At 44.3% G+C, this 20,410-nt stretch overlaps 1 protein-coding gene across 3 annotated transcripts in view; it reads left to right on the top strand.

Moving 5' to 3' along the window:
* The window catches only part of ltbp1 (latent transforming growth factor beta binding protein 1), a 103,831-nt gene that overhangs the window by 58,027 nt on the left and 25,394 nt on the right, over window positions 1-20,410 (top strand). For 2 of the 3 annotated variants that reach the window (XM_083694837.1, XM_083694835.1), the window contains exons 11-23: window positions 1,313-1,480; window positions 3,672-3,881; window positions 5,263-5,285; window positions 6,078-6,180; window positions 6,994-7,080; window positions 9,027-9,152; window positions 9,563-9,688; window positions 10,871-10,996; window positions 11,362-11,481; window positions 12,886-13,008; window positions 14,051-14,173; window positions 14,776-14,901; window positions 15,499-15,627. In XM_083694837.1, the coding sequence (XP_083550963.1) occupies window positions 1,313-1,480; window positions 3,672-3,881; window positions 5,263-5,285; window positions 6,078-6,180; window positions 6,994-7,080; window positions 9,027-9,152; window positions 9,563-9,688; window positions 10,871-10,996; window positions 11,362-11,481; window positions 12,886-13,008; window positions 14,051-14,173; window positions 14,776-14,901; window positions 15,499-15,627 (1,590 nt within the window). The remainder of the gene's footprint in view (window positions 1-1,312; window positions 1,481-3,671; window positions 3,882-5,262; window positions 5,286-6,077; window positions 6,181-6,993; window positions 7,081-9,026; window positions 9,153-9,562; window positions 9,689-10,870; window positions 10,997-11,361; window positions 11,482-12,885; window positions 13,009-14,050; window positions 14,174-14,775; window positions 14,902-15,498; window positions 15,628-20,410) is intronic. The other variant, XM_083694836.1, reaches the window with a different exon arrangement.

Below are 20,410 nucleotides of genomic sequence, written 5' to 3'. Positions count from 1 at the left end.
AAAATACAGCAACTGTAGGAATGTTGCAAGGGACACCCATGGGAATTGGGTAGGGAGTGCTGAATGAGCGTGATTTCCGCCTGCTCAACTTGTAGGCACTATCGCAATGTTTGTTGAGGAGTCAGAGAGACAGTGTATGAAGTTCACTGTTTGGAGTCACAGGCACACAGAACCTCTCTCTCTCTCTCTCTCTCTCTCTCTCACACACACACACACACACACACACACACACACACACACACACACACACACAAAGACACACACTCTGTCTAAACATAATGACTGGGAACACTTTCTCGACGAATATCATTGTGCCACACAAACTGCCAAAAGTGGGAAATGTTTGCTGAATACTTTGGAACTAGCCTCTGTGACCTTGTGTACAGGAATTAGTAGAGAAAAGGCTATTATTACCTCTCACTGTTATTTTAACCATGTTTTGTATACTTTAAAACTCTAAATAGGCTAAGAGTTGATGTGCTTTATTTCATTAAATCCTTATTTTTATCTCCAAAGTTTGATATCATTACATTTACATTTTCTTGTCAGCCTACAGTATCATGAGGATGACATAGAAGACTGAACATTCGTATTAGCGCTGATCTAACGATGTTAGGACACAGCAGTTGTTGTGCCTTTGACAAATGGAGAACTAGCGGAGGAACTCCACATGGTTCTAGCTCTGCTTGGAGGCCGACGTCATCCAAAGGCGTGTGTTGCATCTGTGCTTTGCCCACACCACAGTTTCCATTCCTACTCACACACCCAAGGATTTGAGCTGCTTACTGTAAAACCCCCTCATGATGTGCAACAGTATGAAACACTGACTGAACTCTCTTGCATTGCATGCCTTGATTGGGCGATCAACAATTGACTCTGTTCACTAGTGCATGAAGCAATGGCATGCATGACGCTCAACATTTTTGGTCCCAAAGAGCTTTTGATGTTGTCTGAGCTTGTGTCTGTGTTTTTGTGTTGGAGCTTTTAGTTTATTCGTTTTAGTTCTTAGCTCAAAAATCCTCTGATGAAGATATGAAATGTCTCAGTGGCAGCAGATGACTGGGCTACCTCGGAGGGGTTTCACATTAATCTTGGCATTTTTGATGTTGTTATGTAAATGTGTTAGTGTTGTACTCTGTGATGGGGCAAGAGGGGGGGGGGGGGGGGGGGGGGTTCCGGTGAAGGGGACTTCTTTATTTCTCTTTTCTCTCTCTCTCTCTTTTCTCCCCCATGTATGTGTCTCCCACACTGTGGCGCACCCCCTCGCCCCCCCCTCCCCCCTCCCTCCACCCTCCTCCGCAACCTCCTTCAGCCGACACCCCTGCCGTCCACGAGGAGAAAGGGGCTTGCTTCCGATTGGTCAGTTCGGGGAAGCAGTGCTTGCACCCGGTGTCTGCACAGCTGAGCAAACAGCTCTGTTGCTGCAGTGTGGGCAAGGCCTGGGGCCCGCGCTGCGACAAGTGCCCCATGCCAGGAACAGGTAAGGCCCCCCCAACGCCAATGCTAGCACCATCCACCTCCACCTCCACCCCCTCCCTCTCTTAGGGGAGATGGAGAGAGGAAGCAGTGTCTGGGGCTCGGTGGTGTCCCTCTCCTCCACACTACACACACTCTGTCTCTGTGCATGTGTTTCACTGCTTTGCTAAGTAGATTTTAGATGCTTTGTAGATGTGATGATCTCTCACTCCGACTCCCCCCCCCACACACACACACACCTCCATCAGTGGGAGGTGCTTGGGTCTCATTGTCGTTGTCGGCTAGGCTGATGGTAGACAATGTTAGACACCTGCATGCCACGTGTAAACACCGTCTGAATACATAAAGGTTGTTTGCAGATTCCTCACACCCTTATACTGGGAGATGATCTGTGTTCACAGATTACGTTGAGTCAAGCATCCATTAGACCTGGGGATATCTGGGATCAAGTATAAGACTTTTCTCTGTCTGTGCCTGCATTGTCTGTGCTCCATGACACATTTCTGGATGCCCTGACTTAATTAGGAACAGCAGTCAGAAGCCTGTGGGTTGCCAGATCCTATGGGTTGCCAGATCCTATGGGTTGCCAGATCCTATGGGTTGCCATTGTGGTCTAGTAGGTTTTATGGGGAGGAGAGTGTGGCATAGTTAGAGGGGATGACTGCTTGGAAAGCCAATCTTTTACCATGCAAGAACAGGTCTCTGGGTAAGATTAAGAGCTGTTTTAGAGCAAATAAGAGACGTGTGCTCCTTTAATCTGGGAATAAACTGGGGCAGGAGGGATAGGTAGAATAATTTCATGACAGACCTTGGTATGAGGACAAGCTTTTTAAGGTCTCTTTTCCACCCCCCCTTTTTTGTTTGTGGGAATATTTGATGATGCAATTGTAACTGGATTAGTACAGTACTAAGACTGATTATCGTGATTTCTTTCACTATCATGACCAAGGTTTAATTGCTGTTGGCTGACAAGGGCTACAGTACCTCAGATGGAGACTTCATCTTCTAGAACATTCTAACTATTTGGAATTGTTTTGTTGGTTAAAACGGGAAGACCTGTCTAGCGTTTACAACTGTATTCTTCTGTCATGTGCTATTCTGATATGTTATCATAGAGGTGGATTCTGGAGTGTGAAACGATGATGATTGGTACTTTGTTTTCATTCCTTGGGACCCACAACAAAAGCCTTGACATAGATAGATAGATAGATAGATAGATAGATAGATAGATAGATAGATAGATACGTTATTGATCCCGGAGGGGAAATTAAGGTGTTACAGCAGCAGCTCACAAACAAACAACAACAACAAAATAAAGTGACAATAGAATAATAGAATCAAATAAAATAGACATCTGAAACATTATATACAATAAGAACAGTCCAGTGTGATTTAACATCCCCCAGCCTGACTCTGATCACCCCGATCAAGCCAGCCGGAGGAGGAGTTGTAGTCTTATTGCGGCAGGCAGAAAATATCTCCTATACCACTGCAGCGTGGTTGTAGTAGTCTGTTGCTAAACAAGCTTCTCTGCTCTTACACAGTGTCATGTAGAGAATGGGAGGGATTGTCCATGATGGCCAGGAGTTTGGCCCTCATCCTCCTATTGGCCACCTCCTCCACAATGTCCAGGGTGACACAGAGGACAGAACCAGCTTCCCTAATAAGCTTGTTCAGCCTCTTGGTGTCACCTTCCTTGATGCTGCCCCTCCAGCATACCATCATAAAATCCTTAGAAAATGCTATTTGCACAAATGGGACAAGTGTGTGACTTAGTGACACTTAGTGTCTTTATCACCAATGGCAAGTTTCAGTGTTTCCCCTTCTCTTCCTGTGGGATAAGAAAACCCCATGAGAGGAGACAACACTAAGGCTCTATGTACTGTGTGGCTCCAGAGGGCTGAGGCTGATATGCAAGAACATGTAACCTGCTTATGTAGTGAAGCTGATAAAACTAAAATCAGAGTTCATTTAATTTGGGTGTAAGGTAGAGATAATACTAGTCTAAGTATAATAATAATAATAATAAATAATAATAATAGTACTAATCAATACAAACAGTTAATTTATCTTGATAGGACCAATAAGGCCTATGCCTATTATTTCATCAATTGCACAAAATTATGTAATGTGCTTTCTGGTTTTCTTCCAGGCTTTTGTACTGAATTGATTTGTTTCTCTTCCAAAATGTTTAGCCACATTCAAAGAGATTTGCCCTGGTGGGATGGGCTACACTGTCACGGGCCCTTACAAACCCAAACCACCCAACCACAGCCAACCTGATACTATCAACAAGCCAATGATCACATACCAAGAGCCTGTGGCCCCGCCTCTCCCCTTCCCGACCAATGAGGGACCAGTGGAGGCCTTGAGTGTCACAGAGAGACAGCTCCCCTCTGTGCCAGGTGAGTAAGCATCACACACCTGGCTTCTGTACAGAACACTATCGCCACTATTTCAGTCATAGGTCTTAGTAAAGTTTGGGAATGCCGTGCTCAACTTGATCTTAACAAATTCTTCGGGTGCATGGTTAAGAATACTCATATATGAAGGAAAAAACCTGCACTCACTTGAAGTACTCTTAAATTAGTTATCGTATTTGCTGCAGAAGTCAAGAACAGACGTGTTTCGGCATTCACCTTCTTCAGTGTTTGTTGATTGAGTTTTTCCTCCATATATGACTCTTAGGTCGATCAGTTACCTTACCAGGGTCTTTTTAGAGTTCAGGTATAGTGTTCTTTAGGACTTAGCTTCATGCATTAAAACACACAGGGTCATGTGCCATCTTTCAGATGTGCTTTGCTTTGTTTTGGATGTTTGGAATGTATTGTACCCTCAGTTCCAGCACACACAATGAAAACACCCTCACAGATTGTTTAGGTTTGTGTGCGTGTAAGTGGGTCTTCAAAACATCTCTCACCCTGACATCTATTCAGTTCCACCCTAAATGAGGATGGGGATCCACACACTCGCCTTGCCTTGCCAAAAACCCCTGGATCCTGAGGGAGGGAGAGAGAGAGAGAGAGAGAGAGAGAGAGAGAGAGAGAGAGAGAGAGAAGAAATTTTAACATACATTATGTCTTAAAACTTCTCTTGAGTGCAGAGGATCCAATGCACAGGCTCAGACAAACTATCAGCCAGAGAGAAACAGAGCCACTGCCCAGACCTGTGTAGATTAGTGTGTGGGTGCCATAAGGACTAATGTCGCGCCTTGCACCCTGACACTGCCCAGCCAAGATCCCTGGGAGCTTTTTCCTCCAATGTTGTCATGGAAGAGTGTCATCCATAACAATATGAGACAGTAGTTGTGTTTTTTTTTTTTTATGACCTCCCCATAAAGGATACTGGAAAGAAACATTGGCAGGTTTTGAATTATGACATGGGATTTGTCCAGCATTTAAAATTAGGTCTTAGTGGAATGTCCTTGTTCCCTGATTAACATTTTGTCCCCCAGCTATGAAAAATATCATGTTTCGACAGGGGTCGGGAATAGCTAAAATGATTCCAAAGTGTGTGAAGGTGACAGGCAGTCCTATGAATGATTGGCCAAAGCAAGAAAGGTTTATTGACGTACCGAAATGCCTGAGGATGTTGAATGGAGAAGAAGTCTAATGTAAATTGTGTCCTAAAAATAAAAAGAACATGATGTACTTTCCTGTGACAAACTCAAGCACAGGCAGGTCTTGTATATCTATCTACTTTATGTAAATGTTTCCAATCGGTCACACCTATTTTTGACCTTAAAAAAATATATCTTGTTTTCTTATTTTTTATTTCGATTGCCAGTAGTCACAGATGCACCTGAGCAGGTAGGTTTGGTTTCTTCCATAATTCAAAAAGAAAAGCTAAAATTATTTTGCATGCAAGAAGCACATTTTCTGCCTCCATGGCAGTGATTTGCAGAAGCTGCAGCTTCACCTCTGCTGATGCATGAAGTCAGCATCATCACTGCATGACTTTGAGCAAATCAACGCTCCACGCTTCCAGTCTAAGAGCAGTCACACTGACACAACAAACATACCGGGACACTACAGAAACATATTTTGTCTGTGCCAATGTCAGTTGCTAAGACATTGCTCTTTGCGCTTGTTTTCACAGCCTCTTTTTCAAACTGCAGGTCAGACCTCAAACATCTGATATGGTATTGTGTTTGGAATTTTCACTGATACAGATTCATATTTCGGAAGCTCTTCTTTTCTTGATCTGGTTCTCCCCAAGGAACCCAATACAGTAGGGGCTTGGCCCAAGCCAAGAACAAGCACACTGTACCTCCAATGACCACTTTGACATTCTATAGAATAGATTCACCTACGCACCCTAGGTCTACACTCCTTCTCTGCTACATTTGCTTCCCACCATCTTGCCCTACAAGCCCTACAAGCTCCTTTCTGTCTTCAGTTGCCATGCAAGCTGATCTCCGACCTCCATCTTGTTTACTGCTGTTGCCACGCAGTTCGCATGACATGAGCCAAGAGCCATTCCAACAAGATGATGATGACGCCTGCGCTTGCTCGCTGAGTGATCACATGACGATGCCCTTGTGGATCAGCCCGTTCTCGGAGCCTGACAGCCATATTGTGTTTGTCTTTTGTTGTTTCAAGGAGCTGGTTATTGAAGAGACTAGTGATAGGCCAGTAGTTGAGCCCGGCCAGCCCCAGCTCTCTCCTGGTGTGTCCACCATGAGGATGGACCCGGCCTACCCAGGTGTCAACTCTCCTCTCCTCTCCTCTCCTCTCCTCTCCTCTCCTCTCCTCTGCTCCACTCCCTCCATCCCTCCCTCCCTCCCATCACTCTCCTCTCCTCTCCTCTGCTCCACTCCCTCCATCCCTCCCTCCCTCCCATCACTCTCCTCTCCTCTCCTCTGCTCCACTCCCTCCATCCCTCCCTCCCTCCCATCACTCTCCTCTCCTCTCGTCTGTTCCACTCCCTTCCCTCTCTTCTCCTGTCCTCTCCTCTGCTGCCTCCTGTGTCCTCTTTTCGCCTCTCTGTCTGTCTGCTGCCTCTGTCACTGTTGCTCTCACCCTCACTCAGGGATTATCTACAGGGAAGGAGAGACCCGTTAGTGACTTTGAATGATAGTACTATATGGTAGTATTTGGGTGTTCTACTGGTGTAGTTCAGGTCACACAACACAATTTTGCTCTACAATGTTGTTTTTGATGAGGGATATGAGTGCTATGAGTACAGACTAGAAACTGAAAATATTGTTTGTTCTATACTTGATGACTGATTTACATGTCCCTCTAAAACTGTGAAATCAAGGATGGTTTCTATTTTCTGTCATTATGTTATCTATGTTGCATTCAGTGTGATCTCAGAGTCTGTCCACAGCAGATCTGACTCTGATCAAACTCTCCGCTTTCTCTCACTCTCTCTCTCTCTCTCTCTCTCTCTCTCTCTCTCTCTCTCTCTCTCTCTTTCTCTCTCTCTTTCTCTCTCTCTCTTTCTCTCTCTCTCTTTCTCTCTCTCTCTTTCTCTCTCTCTCTTTCTCTCTCTCTCTTTCTCCTGGTCTCTCAGAGGTTGTAGAGAGGACATCCCCCCCTGCTCCAGTGGAGATCCTCCCCTCTAATGCCGGGCAAGACATCGCCCCCACTCAGTCAGCAGGTAAGAGCTCAGTGCACAGCTGACTAGTTCATTCAGTAATAGAAGTATCCTACATTCTTGATCCCGCCCTCTTTACACGCACACACACACACACACACACACACACACACACACAAACACACACACACTTTTATCTCTCACACTCGCCCATTAAAGGACAGTTATTTGTGTTTAACCCTGCATCTGAATTCCTTGCAGGTCAGGAGCAAAAATAGAGAGATAAGAGGAATTTGTGCAGACTGGGAACTTTGTACCCTGACCTCCTCTCTTTGTCCTTGGTGGGGTTTTCTCCTGTTGTTATTAATATATTAATATTCTGGGCTCTTCTATATTTAGGAATCCTATGGTGCCATGAAGGAGCTGGCTATAGAAGCATTCCGTCTCTCAGTCCCCTTTCTACATTGGTATATAGTCAAACAACATAATCACTGTGGGTTCAAACTGGCTTTTTAATAATCCAAATAAAGTAATGTTTTATTGTTGTTGACCCTCATTGAAAGGTATTTGGGTCTTTATATTGTTTTATTCTAGACTCCCATGTTTAGATTTACCGTGGTTCCTTAAGTGAGACATGGTGCTGGGCCACTGATTGGCTATTGCTAGGCAACAACTTCTTCAACACCCACCTGTTTTTTATTTTGATTCCCGGGTTTAGGAAGCTGTTTAGGAAGCTGGGGGAATAGTGAGAGAGAGAGAGAGAGAAAAGAGTGTGAAAAGAGAAGGGAGCGGGGACTATTTTGTTGCCAGGCCCACAAACACGCTCTTGGACCAATCAGAGGACCGCAGGGGTATTTTGGGTTCTTTTGCGCTAGGCGGATATCCAAACCCCCAGACCTCTTCTCATCTTGCGTTTTAACGTTCTGGTGTCCAAGAAAGGTGACACCATATTAAGAGCCCACAGAAATGTTATGAGGCTTGCTGATGACAGACACTGCGTAAACTAGGCTGCATAATTGCATCTCTTTTTGCCTCGCTCTTTTTTTTTTATCATCTGGTCGTCCTTGCCGCGATTAGACACTTCCCTCCTCTGTGCTTTGCTGGTCATTCTCTAGCTGGATGGAAGTCTGACTGGTAGCCCTAGGAGCCCTGTTTTGGATTCTCTTCTGATATTTGAGCCGTTCATCATTATTCGGTTTTTCTAGTATATCCTCTATTAAATAGTTTGGTTGTTCTTTATTGCATCATCAGATCTGACACTATAAAGAATATAGAATAAAGAAAGAAGAAGAAGCCACCTGTTTTAATACTCAATATTTATGTAATAATGTAATCATTATTTGTATTCCACCCTACTGGCATGGTCTTCTCTGAGGAGGACCAGTCATTAACAAAGGCATACTTCAGGGAAGCATAATGCATAGTTAATGTGCTCTTGAGCCCGCCGACATATTGACGACCATTTCCACAAGTAATATATTCTGTCTGTATGTCTTTTGATGTAATGACATGGGCTCAAGCTAGCCAATGTATTACTGTTCATTTAAAACCCCATTCATTTTCTTTACTTCCCATGGAGTTCTGATCCTGATTCTGATGTCCTCTTTATGGAAAGGTTTTAGTTTTTCAGGTTTTTTCCCAAACAATTTTGCTTTGGTTATTTCCCAGAATTGACCTCTGTCAAGAAAGTATGGCTAGATTGATGCACATACTGAACAGTCATGAGATGGATTTAGATGAGACTATCAGCTAGGGAGAGGAAGGGGCATTTGCAAGTATGAAATCCCGACTCTCTCACTCTCACGTTCTGAGAGGTTTGACATGAGCACCAAAAATGTAATGATTATGCTTGAGAGACAGTGATTATGAGAGATCATGATTATGCTTGCCTCACTGTAATCATCATTATGTGTGTGTGTGTGTGTGTGTGTGTGTGTGTGTGCACGTGTGTGTGCACGTGTGTGTATGTGTATCCTCCCCCCTTCTCTCTTTTCCTCTCTCTTGGCCAGAGGTGGATGAGTGCCAGGTGAACCCTCGCCTCTGCGGACCGGGCATCTGCTACAACGAGGTGGAGGGTTACACTTGCATCTGTGACGAGGGCTACCAAATGGATGAGACACACACCACCTGTGTAGGTAAGAGGTCAGGGGTCAACGGTCCACCTATCTGGCCAATGGGAATGGAGATGGCTCTCATTACACTCTTCAAATGAGCCCCCTGAGAATCAAATGGGATAGGCTTTGGCCCTTTCTCAACTGTTAGAAACTCGATTCCTCGCATCCTCGCATCCTCTCCTCCGTCCACCACTCGCGTCCTACTCAAAACGTGTTAGCGGAGAAGATCTACGTTCCTCCCTTTAGATATTCTCCTCGAAATCCTTTTTTTGAGAAGAAAGCGAGTGGAGGAGAGGAGGAGATGACATGAGGGAATTCAGTTTCTAACAGTTGAGATAGGGGGCCCTGTTAAGTTAACATGTCAGGATGTTCCAAAGCAATGTAACTCCTGTTCCATCCCGTGTGCTTTACCATGATCTGTATGGTAACAGATGTTGACGAATGTCTGGAGACCCCGTCGCTGTGCTCCAACGGCCGATGCAGGAACACACCCGGGAGCTTCCTGTGTGTGTGCCGAACTGGCTTCATGGCTGATGAGGAGGGAACAAGTTGCATTGGTAAAGCCATTTCAATCTTGTTGCACAAACACACGCATACAGACACGCACAGACACATACACCAATGCACATGATGCACCTGCACGCAGACACACACACACACACACACACACACACACACACACATACACACACACACACACACACACACACACACACACACACACACACACACACACACACACACACACACACGTCCTAGTACTGAATACAGAAGAAGCTTCTACTGTACATGTGTTGCCTATCAGAGCAGCAGCACACATTTGAATAGAGTCATTTGGGTGTTTTTCTTTCTTTTATTTTTCCCCTCCTTTTTTTCCCCCTTTTCCTCTCTGGATTATTCTCCATTAATGGTCTGAACCATCATCCTTCCCATCCTGGGATATAAATACCAGCAACACTGTGATTAGGTGGTTTCTGGTGTTTCAAGAGAGCTTCCCTGCTCCGCAAAATAACACAAAATTAGGTTTGTGGGGGCAAAAGGCCGGTGATTATCTCCCCATAACTGTAGTGAGACACTCAAACATCTGAGAATGTAATGGGAAGACATCATTTATGACTGTTTATGAAGGATTTATATGTGGATATGAGTAATTTATCTATTATTAAGAATAGCAGAAAAACAGGCAACTCAGTAACATTTTTTATAGAGATGGAACATAGGGATTGGATGTCTTTGAAACCAGTTTTTCTCTGTCAGCCATTGCAGGCATAGTTTGAAGAACTCTATTGTTTTTCTATTATAGTCATAAATGTCTGGATATTACACAAATACTGAATATAGAAAATCTAGATAAAATAGAAATCTGGCACAGGTTCAGTACAGTATGGTCTGGCTCTGATCCACAGATTCCATCACTTTGGCCTGAACTTTCTCCTCCCTTGTTGATATTGGAGGAGTTATGTTTTGCAGGTTTGTAAAACAGAAATGACACAGCTCCAAACAATGTTTCTACTCTGTTCATTTTTCTTTCAAAGTTGTTCTGCTTGAGTGTTTAATGGGTTGGGATAGGTACCAAAAAATGAATTATTATTCTGGAGACACAGACACAAATGTGGGGCCAATAAAATGACCCCTATGATTTCTTCACATCGTTCCTTTTCTCCCTTTCTATCTTTTTCTTGCTCTCCCTCTCAATTTCCTTCTCCCTCTCCCTCTATCTTGCCCCCCACCCCACCCAGACGTGGACGAGTGTGTGAACCCTCACGTCTGTCCCGGGGATGGCTTCTGTGTCAACACTCTGGGCTCATTCACCTGCCGCCACTGTGACTCTGGCTACAGGATGGCCCCTACAGGCCAGTGTGAAGGTACTGGACACCCACAGGCTCCTCACACACACAGCTGGGTTCCCATTTGTGAGCTTTTGAGGGCAGAAGACAATAAACAATTTTAGGGGTTTTGTGGCTTCATTTACCTTATTATAACAGCATTATGGTATACAGTAGAATTAATTCAATGATATAATATGTTCATAATCTCTTATTCTTTCCTCGAAGTAAGGAATAGGACTATATAAAAAAATGCCAAAACTATGTTGACTGATGTCTCTCTCTCTTTCTCTCCCTTTCTACTCCTCTCTGTCTTTCTCTCCCTTTCTCTCCCTTTATCTCCCTTTCTCTCTCTCTCTCTCTCTCTCTCTCTCTCTCTCTCTCTCTCTCTCTCTCTCTCGTAGATGTGAATGAGTGTCTGGACAGGGGTGTGTGCCCGTCTGGCATGTGCATCAACCTCCAAGGGTCATATGAATGTGACCCCTGCCCAGAGGGCTTCCAGGGCGAAGGAGGCCAGTGTGTTGGTATGAGACACATGAGTACATTATCCTTCATCAGACACATGAGTGCATTATCTTTCACCAGACACATGAGTGCATTATCTTTCATCAGACACATGAGTACATTATCCTTCATCGGATATTATCTTTCATGAGCATCCAAATGATAGGAGTGGCTTTTGGCTCAGATTCATTCCACAAATCTGTGTGAGCTGGAAAAAGGCGATGAGATTTGAAGCTTTCCGCCTCTTTGTGTGTTCTGCGCTAATGTCTGTGTGCGCTGTTAGGTGTGTGCTTTATCCTGGGGCTGGTGTCGACATTGGCTCGTCCCCACCCCATCTCTTTATTATGGAGCTAAGACCAGGGTTTCCCCAGTAACTCCGAGCCTCACTGACTCTCTTTCTCTTTCGGGTGCAAGCAGGAGTATTTAGTGTGATGATAATCAGTAATTAACATGTCTAAGATGATGTTACCCTGCACTTAAAATGATAATGGTTTGCCCTAACATACTTGCTGTTGGGCATGTACAGTGCTGTTGCCACCTGCTAAAAGTTTAGCTATTCATATCTCTCTGTATACGATCCATAGATACAAGTCTAGAATACATGGTATTCCCCAGCAATATTTTGTTTCCCTTTTATTTCCCTGCTTCTGGAATATTTTATCATATTTTTAAAAACAATCATAGGATAAAACAGCATAAAACAGTTGCTATCATCCAATTACAGTATGAATTTATTGGGAAAATGTGTAACCATGTTTAACCATGATCAACCGTGATCAACTGTGAACATACATGGTTGCATGGAGAGCACTCCAGGAAACAACCCTGTTAAACTTTTGAATAAGCCACCATACTGTATACAGACCCACAGGGTAGGTACTTACAGAAAGTCTACATGTTGCATGTGGTCCGGGCTTCTTAGCAGTGAGGTTGTGATTGATCCCACACACACCACCCTAGCCCCGCCAAGCCACACTGGAGTGGGCAGGGCAATGCATAGTGATGGAATAGGAAACAATTATATGTGACAGAGCCCAGATAGTCCCATTATAGCACCAATAACCCAGCCTGCCCTGCAGATGTGTGAGTGAAACAGCCAATCTGATGGGGACACCTTAGGAGCATTAGACTGACAGAAAGTTGTACTGGAGGAACTAACTGCTTTACTGTAGATACTTAGATAGTTCATGCTAAACTAGTTTGGTATTTATCCCTGTTGTCCATGCGGTTGTACTAATTTCTTATCCAAAATATTAAGGGGATAGTTTGCTATTTTACAACTTGAATAGATGGTTCCTTATCTTGGAAGTATTGTAAAAGCCAGGAAAAAAACGTTAATCAAAGGTAAGAAACCATTTAATGATAAGTCGTAAAACTGTGAACTATGACTTTGACGTGATTATCTGTCCTTTATTTGCCTGTAGATGTAGACGAATGCCTGGACCCACTGACTTGCGCCAATGGAAGGTGCTCCAACTTCGAGGGACACTTTGTTTGCTCGTGTGATGACGGATTCATGCTTAGCTTGGATGGCCAATCGTGTGAAGGTAGCACATTGACTTGATAGACAGACATCCTAAAACTAGCTCTACCCAGTTCCTGAATGACTTAGGGGACTGTGTGGGATGATATTATAGCTTAGAGACTCTTCTTAAACTCCCTTTTAGTCCTTATGGAATAAGATGCTTGTTAGAATCTACTAGAATGCTCATAAATATAAACAGCATAATAGCTGCAAAGACCTAGTGCTGTAAAAGGAAAGTGCCTAACTCATAATCACTAGTTTGTTTGGGAACTATTTGTATATGTGGCATAATTAATGACTCTCTCTTCTCACCATTCACTTCACCAACTTTTTTTCCCCAACATGTCTTTTATGCAAGTCACAAGGAGCCTTGCTTAAGATGGAGGCCTTAGCACACATGTAGTTATTCAGGAATGGGATGACCTTTACAGAGGGCCATAGTGACCTTTACAGAGGGCCATAGTGACCTTTACAGAGGGCCATAGTGACCTTTACAGAGGGCCATAGTGCCCACAGTGAAGCTATTGGGTCGTGTTGAATAAATTATGGAATTTCAATATTCACCCAGGGGCTGTTTTGTTCTATGAAAACATTCAAGATTAAAGGTTGCTGCATTATCAGTATCTCTTCGTATATTTCCAACACGCCATATCAATATCTCTGGTGTCTTGCCCTCTGGTCTAAAAAATTAGAAGAAGTCTCTTACTCTACTTACTTAATCACTTACCTTGCTCCAAGACATGATTATAAAGTACTGCACATCACAAACACCTCACAGGCATTTGCACCTTAGGCATTTTTAATACTCAGTCAACACACTTGTAGCATTAAATCACATAAGTTTATTCAATTCATGGGTTATTGAAAGAATCCCAGTATTTAGAAAGTTAGACATCATGCTCATTCTGTGCGAATGAATCATGTTGGATGTCACTTGAGGGACACATCCCACCATGCTCCATCATGCTGTCTGTCATACGGATGTGTGGACCCTGTTTTGTAGACCCTTTGATGTGTGTGATGGTTTTGCATGCAGGTGTTAATTGATGGTTATGTCCCCGCAGATGTTGATGAGTGCCAGGACGAGCAGGTGTGTACCCGGGGCCACTGCCAGAACACAGAGGGCTCCTTTATCTGCAGCTGTGGGCCAGGCTTCAGGGCCTCCCAGGCTAGGGACCAGTGTGACGGTGAGACTCTCAATACCCACTGAACACACACACTCACTCACTCACTCACTCACTCACTCACTCACTCACTCACTCACTCACTCACTCACTCACTCACTCACACACACACACTCACACACACACTCACACACACACTCTCTCTCTCATACTATGTTTCACTCAGCTTCAGATATTTAGGGAAATATGCACATTAAAATATTAGTATTTTTCAAAATAGATTAGAGATTTCAGTCTGATTTCATCTTTTGAACATGGTTAACAGTACATTTTATAACCAATGTATTTTGAATCAAAGAGTATCAAACAGTATTTTGAGTCATATTTGAACATAACTTTTATTGCTGTCAGATGTTAAGGTTTGTTGTTGAAACAAATCGGGAAAATATGCTTGCAGTGTATTTCTGTTTTATGAATCCCACAAAAAACCCATAGAAGACATCTGCTCTAATTAAAACCCTATATTTGACTTGAGGTTCTCACACCAGCTACACTCATATCCTCTATCTGCCCATAAACCCCAAGCTATGGTGCGTGCGTGCGTGCGTGCGTGCGTGCGTGCGTGCGTGCGTGCGTGCGTGTGTGTGTGTGTATTGTAATTCCAGATGTTGATGAGTGCCAGGAGGTGGCCAGGCCCTGTGAGAACGTGGGCCAGTGTGTCAACAACATGGGCTCCTATCACTGCAGCTGCCCCCAGGGCTACCAGCAGATCAATGGCACCAGCTGCCAAGGCAAGGGCCGTCGCTCCGTCACGTACACACAACACACTCGCTAAGGCAGTGCAATATAACACACTGAAACAACCATACAGGACGCACACACATGTACATATACACATACTTACGCAAAGAAACGTTGACACACATATTCACACACATGCGCACACACTCACACATGCACACACACACACACACACACACACACACACACACACACACACACACACACTCGCACACACACTCGCACACACACACGCACATGCACCTGCAGACACTCTCTCACTTATACATTAATATACACTGACATCAACAGCCACATCATGTGCCAGCTGATGTCAGCCTGATGCCTCAAAGTGATGTCAGCTACCTCCCTAGTGCTGCCGTCATCTTTCATTGTGTGTGTGTGTGTGTGTGTGTGTGTGTGTGTGTGTGTGTACGGAGGAATCAGAAGCACCTGCGGCCGTTGACAAGCCTCTGGCCTGGGTAACCTCCTGCCCTCCCTCCCTCCCACCCTCCTGCCCTCCCTCCCTCCCTCATCCTCCTTTCCATCATCTGTCATGGTAAATGACCTCACACCTGTGTGCTGGTCTCCCTGGCTGTCCCCTACAGATGTTGACGAGTGTCTGGATGACCCAGAGTTGTGCGCTCCGCACGGGGAGTGCCTGAACGCCGAGGGCTCATTCTACTGCATCTGTGAGATAGGCTTCACTACCAGCGAGGACTCACACACATGCAAAGGTAGGGCAGAGAATAATATTGTTTCTTGAACTTTGAATCAAGAGGCCTAATGTGATGTACTGTAAATGAAAGCTAGGTTTGATGTTGTCGTAACATCAGGAGGCTGCTCAAGAATTCACTTACTCATACACTCTCTCACTTACTCACTACTTTATGTCTCTCTCTCTCTCTCACACACACAGACACACATAGATAGATAGAGGTCCTATGTTTCAGCTCTGATTTTCTCTGGTTGAACTGTGACGTTTACCTGACATCTTTACGACGTTAGTCGGATGCTTGTCTAACGCCTCTGTCTACCGCCGCATGTTTCCCTCCGCTGTCTCTGTCTCTGCCGACGCTTGTTGCTCCTGGAAGAGAGCGGCTATAATTTCTTTCACATATGCTGCTGCTATTTTTCCACCAAAGGCTCTCATGCCAGGAGTCTTGCCCCGTGCCAGAGTTGTTTTAAATGCCCTTTCCTGCAGTAAGAAATAAAACAGAAAAAACAGAGAAGGAAGCCTTTGAGCTCGCTGTCTAGACGAGGAAGAATATTTTCTGCTGCACTCTGTTCCTCTTGATTTATGCAGGGGCTCGGACTCAGTCAGTGAGGTCTCAGTGTTTCACTATATCTCTCTTAGTGTGTGTGCTTACCAGTGCGTGTGTGTGAGTATGTGTGTGAGTATGTGTGTGTGTGTGTGTGTGTGTGTGTGTGTGTGTGTGTGTGTGTGTGTGTGTGTGTGTGTGTGTGGGCATGGGTGTGTGGGCATGGGTGTGTGGCCGTGGGCATGCGTGCGTGCGTGAAATCTGTGCATGTGTGTATCTGTATGTGTGTATCTGTATGTGTGTATCTGTATGTGTGTATCTGCATGTGTGTATCTGCATGTGTGTATCTGCATGTGTGTATCTGCATGTGTGTATTCATATCTGTGTGTCCGGAAGACAACCTACAGTGTCAGTATTCACCCCCCTGTGTATTCACCCTTTTTACACATTTTGTTGTGTTACAACCTGACTTTAAAATAGATTTAATTAATTATTTTTGTCACTGATACACAACTACACAAAATACCCCATAATCTCAAAGTGGGTTTTTCTTTTTTTATATATATTTACTAATTAATTAAAAATGAAAATCTGAAATGTCTTCAGGTATTCAACTCCTTTGCTTTGACACTCCTAAAATTAGCTCAAATGCAAAAATGTTTTCAACAAGTCACTCAGTAACTTGAATTAAGTCCACCTGCTTGCAAGGATAATAGTTCATGTGATTTCAGAATTAATTTGTGAATAGCTTAATTTTTAAAGGGTCTCTGATTTGCATAGGAATCATTTACAGACTGTGTGGATCAGGTTGTCATTACAAACTGAGCAAATGGAGAGGAACAAAACTGTTCAGGAATGCTACCCAGAGGCCTGGGGAGACGGAGAGGAAAAAGCACAGTCAATGGGATTATTTGGTTTTACTAGTTGGTTTTAGTGCAAATCCAGCACATGCAATGCAGTTTCCACACCATCCGTTGTGTGAAAAATAGTGGTAGCTGGATTATGTTATTGGTATGCTTGTCACTGGGTAGTTCAGGATCAAGAGAAAATTATGAAATTAGCTGAGTTGGTAGTGACAGCCTAATCCACACAGTGTGTAATTGATTCCTATGCAATTCAGAGACCCTATAAAAACAAATATATTAATTCCGAAATCACATGAACTATTATTCTTGCATTAAGATGGCCTCAATTCAACTTATTGAGTGACTTGTTGATTTTTGCATTTGATCTCATTTTAGGAGTGTCATAGCAAAGGGGGTGAGTTTTCACTTTGACATTATAGGGTATTTTGTGTAGATCAGTGACAAGAAATGTTATTTCATATATTTTAAAGTCAGGTTGTAACACAACAAAATGTGGAAAAAGTCATTTTTTTACTGAAGGCACTGTATGCAATGTTCTTTCCTCTAATGTGCAGTATTTCAATGTGCACCTTTGATGTAATGACACTAATCACCTTTGATGTAATGCCACTAATCACCTTTGATGTAATGCCACTAATCACCTTTGATGTAATGACACTAATCACCTTTGATGTAATGCCACTAATCACCTTTGATGTAATGCCACTAATCACCTTTGATGTAATGACACTAATCACCTTTGATGTAATGCCACTAATCACCTTTGATGTAATGACACTAATCACCTTTGATGTAATGACACTAATCCCCTGAAAGGTAATGAGAGTGAATGAGAAGCTGTAGTGATGGTAAGTGAGTGTTCTACATGTTGCCTAGAAAGCTGACTGTGTGATATTGAGAGACCAGATGGCTTTTACAGGTGGCATCAGTTAGAGGAAGGTTGAGATTGCAATCAACTAGATTAGATTAGATTAGATTCAACTTTATTGTCATTGTGCAGAGTACAAGTACAGAGACAACGAAACACCATATCCTCCCTCCCCAGCCCAAAGTAGGCAGGGAGAGAAAGACAAATAGCATTGACTATAAGAGGGAGTTCTTCCCCCCTCTTCCTCCCAGTGACAGAACCCTGTTTTCATCTTTAACACCGCTGTAGGCCCCCCTAAGGTAGAGGTCTGTCTTTTTCTCTTTGATCCTGGGAAAACTGGTCCAGTGAACCAGCTGTAGGACTGGGGCCCATAAAACAACTCAGCAACCCCCACTCCCCCAGTCTACCAGCCTGTTACCTACCTGTTTGTCTTGGACCACCCCCTGAAACACAACCCCCACTCCCCCAGTCTACCAGCCTGTTACCTACCTGTTTGTCTTGGACCACCCCCTGAAACACAACCCCCACTCCCCCAGTCTACCAGCCTGTTACCTACCTGTTTGTCTTGGACCACCCCCTGAAACACAACCCCCACTCCCCCAGTCTACCAGCCTGTTACCTACCTGTTTGTCTTGGACCACCCCCTGAAACACAACCCCCACTCCCCCAGTCTACCAGCCTGTTACCTACCTGTTTGTCTTGGACCACCCCCTGAAACACAACCCCCACTCCCCCAGTCTACCAGCCTGTTACCTACCTGTTTGTCTTGGACCACCCCCTGAAACACAACCCCCACTCCCCCAGTCTACCAGCCTGTTACCTACCTGTTTGTCTGGGACCACCCCCTGAAACACAACTGAAGATCCGACTGGGACCGAGACTGAGCCCCTCTGGACCGAGACCCTAGCGCCTACCTAGACCTATTGCTGAGATTTAGTAACGCCCTCCCCCCTCCCGCCCCTCCTCTCCCTGTCACAGCCAAAGGATGGTTGGGCTCAGGGGAGGGCCCGGTTTGACAGCTTGATTGCATTTTGTCCAGCTGAGATCAAGAGGAAGATGGAAACCAGCTCTGTACTGTCACATCTGGTCATTTGATTGTCTCTTCCTCTCTGTTTGATCTCTTTTCTCTTTTGTGTGTCATGATGCTGCTTCTGGAAAAGGACATTCAGGGTAAAGTAATCAACTAAAGCCATCTTTACACTGCTGATCCGCCATAAAAAGCCATCACATTGTCACTGTAATTATAAAATCATGAATTTTACACAGACATTTCAACAATTTAAGGCGGCAGGTGGCCTAGAGGTTAGAGAGGCTGGCCAGCAATTGGGAGGTTGCTGGTTCGATCCCCACCCTAGGAGGGAGCCGGATGTGAGCTGGTGACTGGAAGGTTGCTGGCATCATATCTAAGGCTCCTACCACTGCCGTTGTGCCCTTGAGCAAGGCATTTAACCCCTAACTGCTCCAGCGGTGCCGAATATGGCTGCCCTGTGCCCAGAGCTCTGTTCTCCCTTGGGGGTGTGGTGTGTGCAGTGTGTGTCTCGTCTCGGGAGGGGTGTGCACGTGTCAAATTCCTACAATTGATGAGAATTGATTGCAAGGCCAAATAAAGAGTCTTCTTCTTCTTCTTTCCAAACAAAAAGTAACTACGGGGAACAAGGTATCTCTCATGCACACACTGCTGTAGGAAGCTGATGTTGCCAGTGGTTGAGGTCGCACTTTACAACTCAAAATGCAAATTCAACAACCTATATACAAGAGTACAAGAGTCATAAGAGAGATGTCTGGAGGAAAAGGCACCCGTTGTGATAAATACGTTTCCCCTGATTTTTGCCATTTCTGCCTAGCTCGTTAGGATGAAGCACATCCACACGTACCGCACAGCTGATAGAATGTGCAAAATGGATACCATGACATTTAATTTTGCACTGTAGATTCTTTAATTTTCACGGATGCAGATACAAGGCTGCACTGAGGCTTCTCTGGTACTTCTCTGGTAACTGTATTTCCAGGAGACTGTAAGTTTATTGTTGGCATGTGAAATTGTGTGTGTGTGTGTGTGTGTGTGTGTGTGTGTGTGTGTGTGTGTGTGTGTGTGTGTGTGTGTGTGTGTGCGCGCATGCAGGGGAAACTTGCTGCTCTAGACTTATTGACAATTCTGACAATTCATGTACAAAAACCCTGCCATAGGCGAGGACATACTGATCTTTACTGTTAAAGCGAGGCTGTGTTCCGCCAACTAAGTATAATCTCGCACTCTGGTATCCTGCGAGTCATGAGCCTTTTTGTATGATGCACCCCAATGTACATCACATGGAGTCAGTGACACGTATCCCTCATGGCTGCCATGCATACAAAGTCCTTTACATTGCCAGGCATGACATCACTGTCAACATAATTGCTAGTGAAGTTAGACAGGCATCACCATCAACAGTTAAAATTCACAAGCGTTCCCATGTTGTGGCAAGTTAGTTTGGTGAGAATGATGACAAGGTCTTTTCTAATGTGCCAAATAAACCTGACGTTG

This window comes from Argentina silus, assembly GCF_951799395.1.
Source record: "Argentina silus genome assembly, chromosome: X".
NCBI lineage: Eukaryota > Metazoa > Chordata > Actinopteri > Argentiniformes > Argentinidae > Argentina > Argentina silus.
This window is presented reverse-complemented; position numbering and strand designations above follow the sequence as displayed.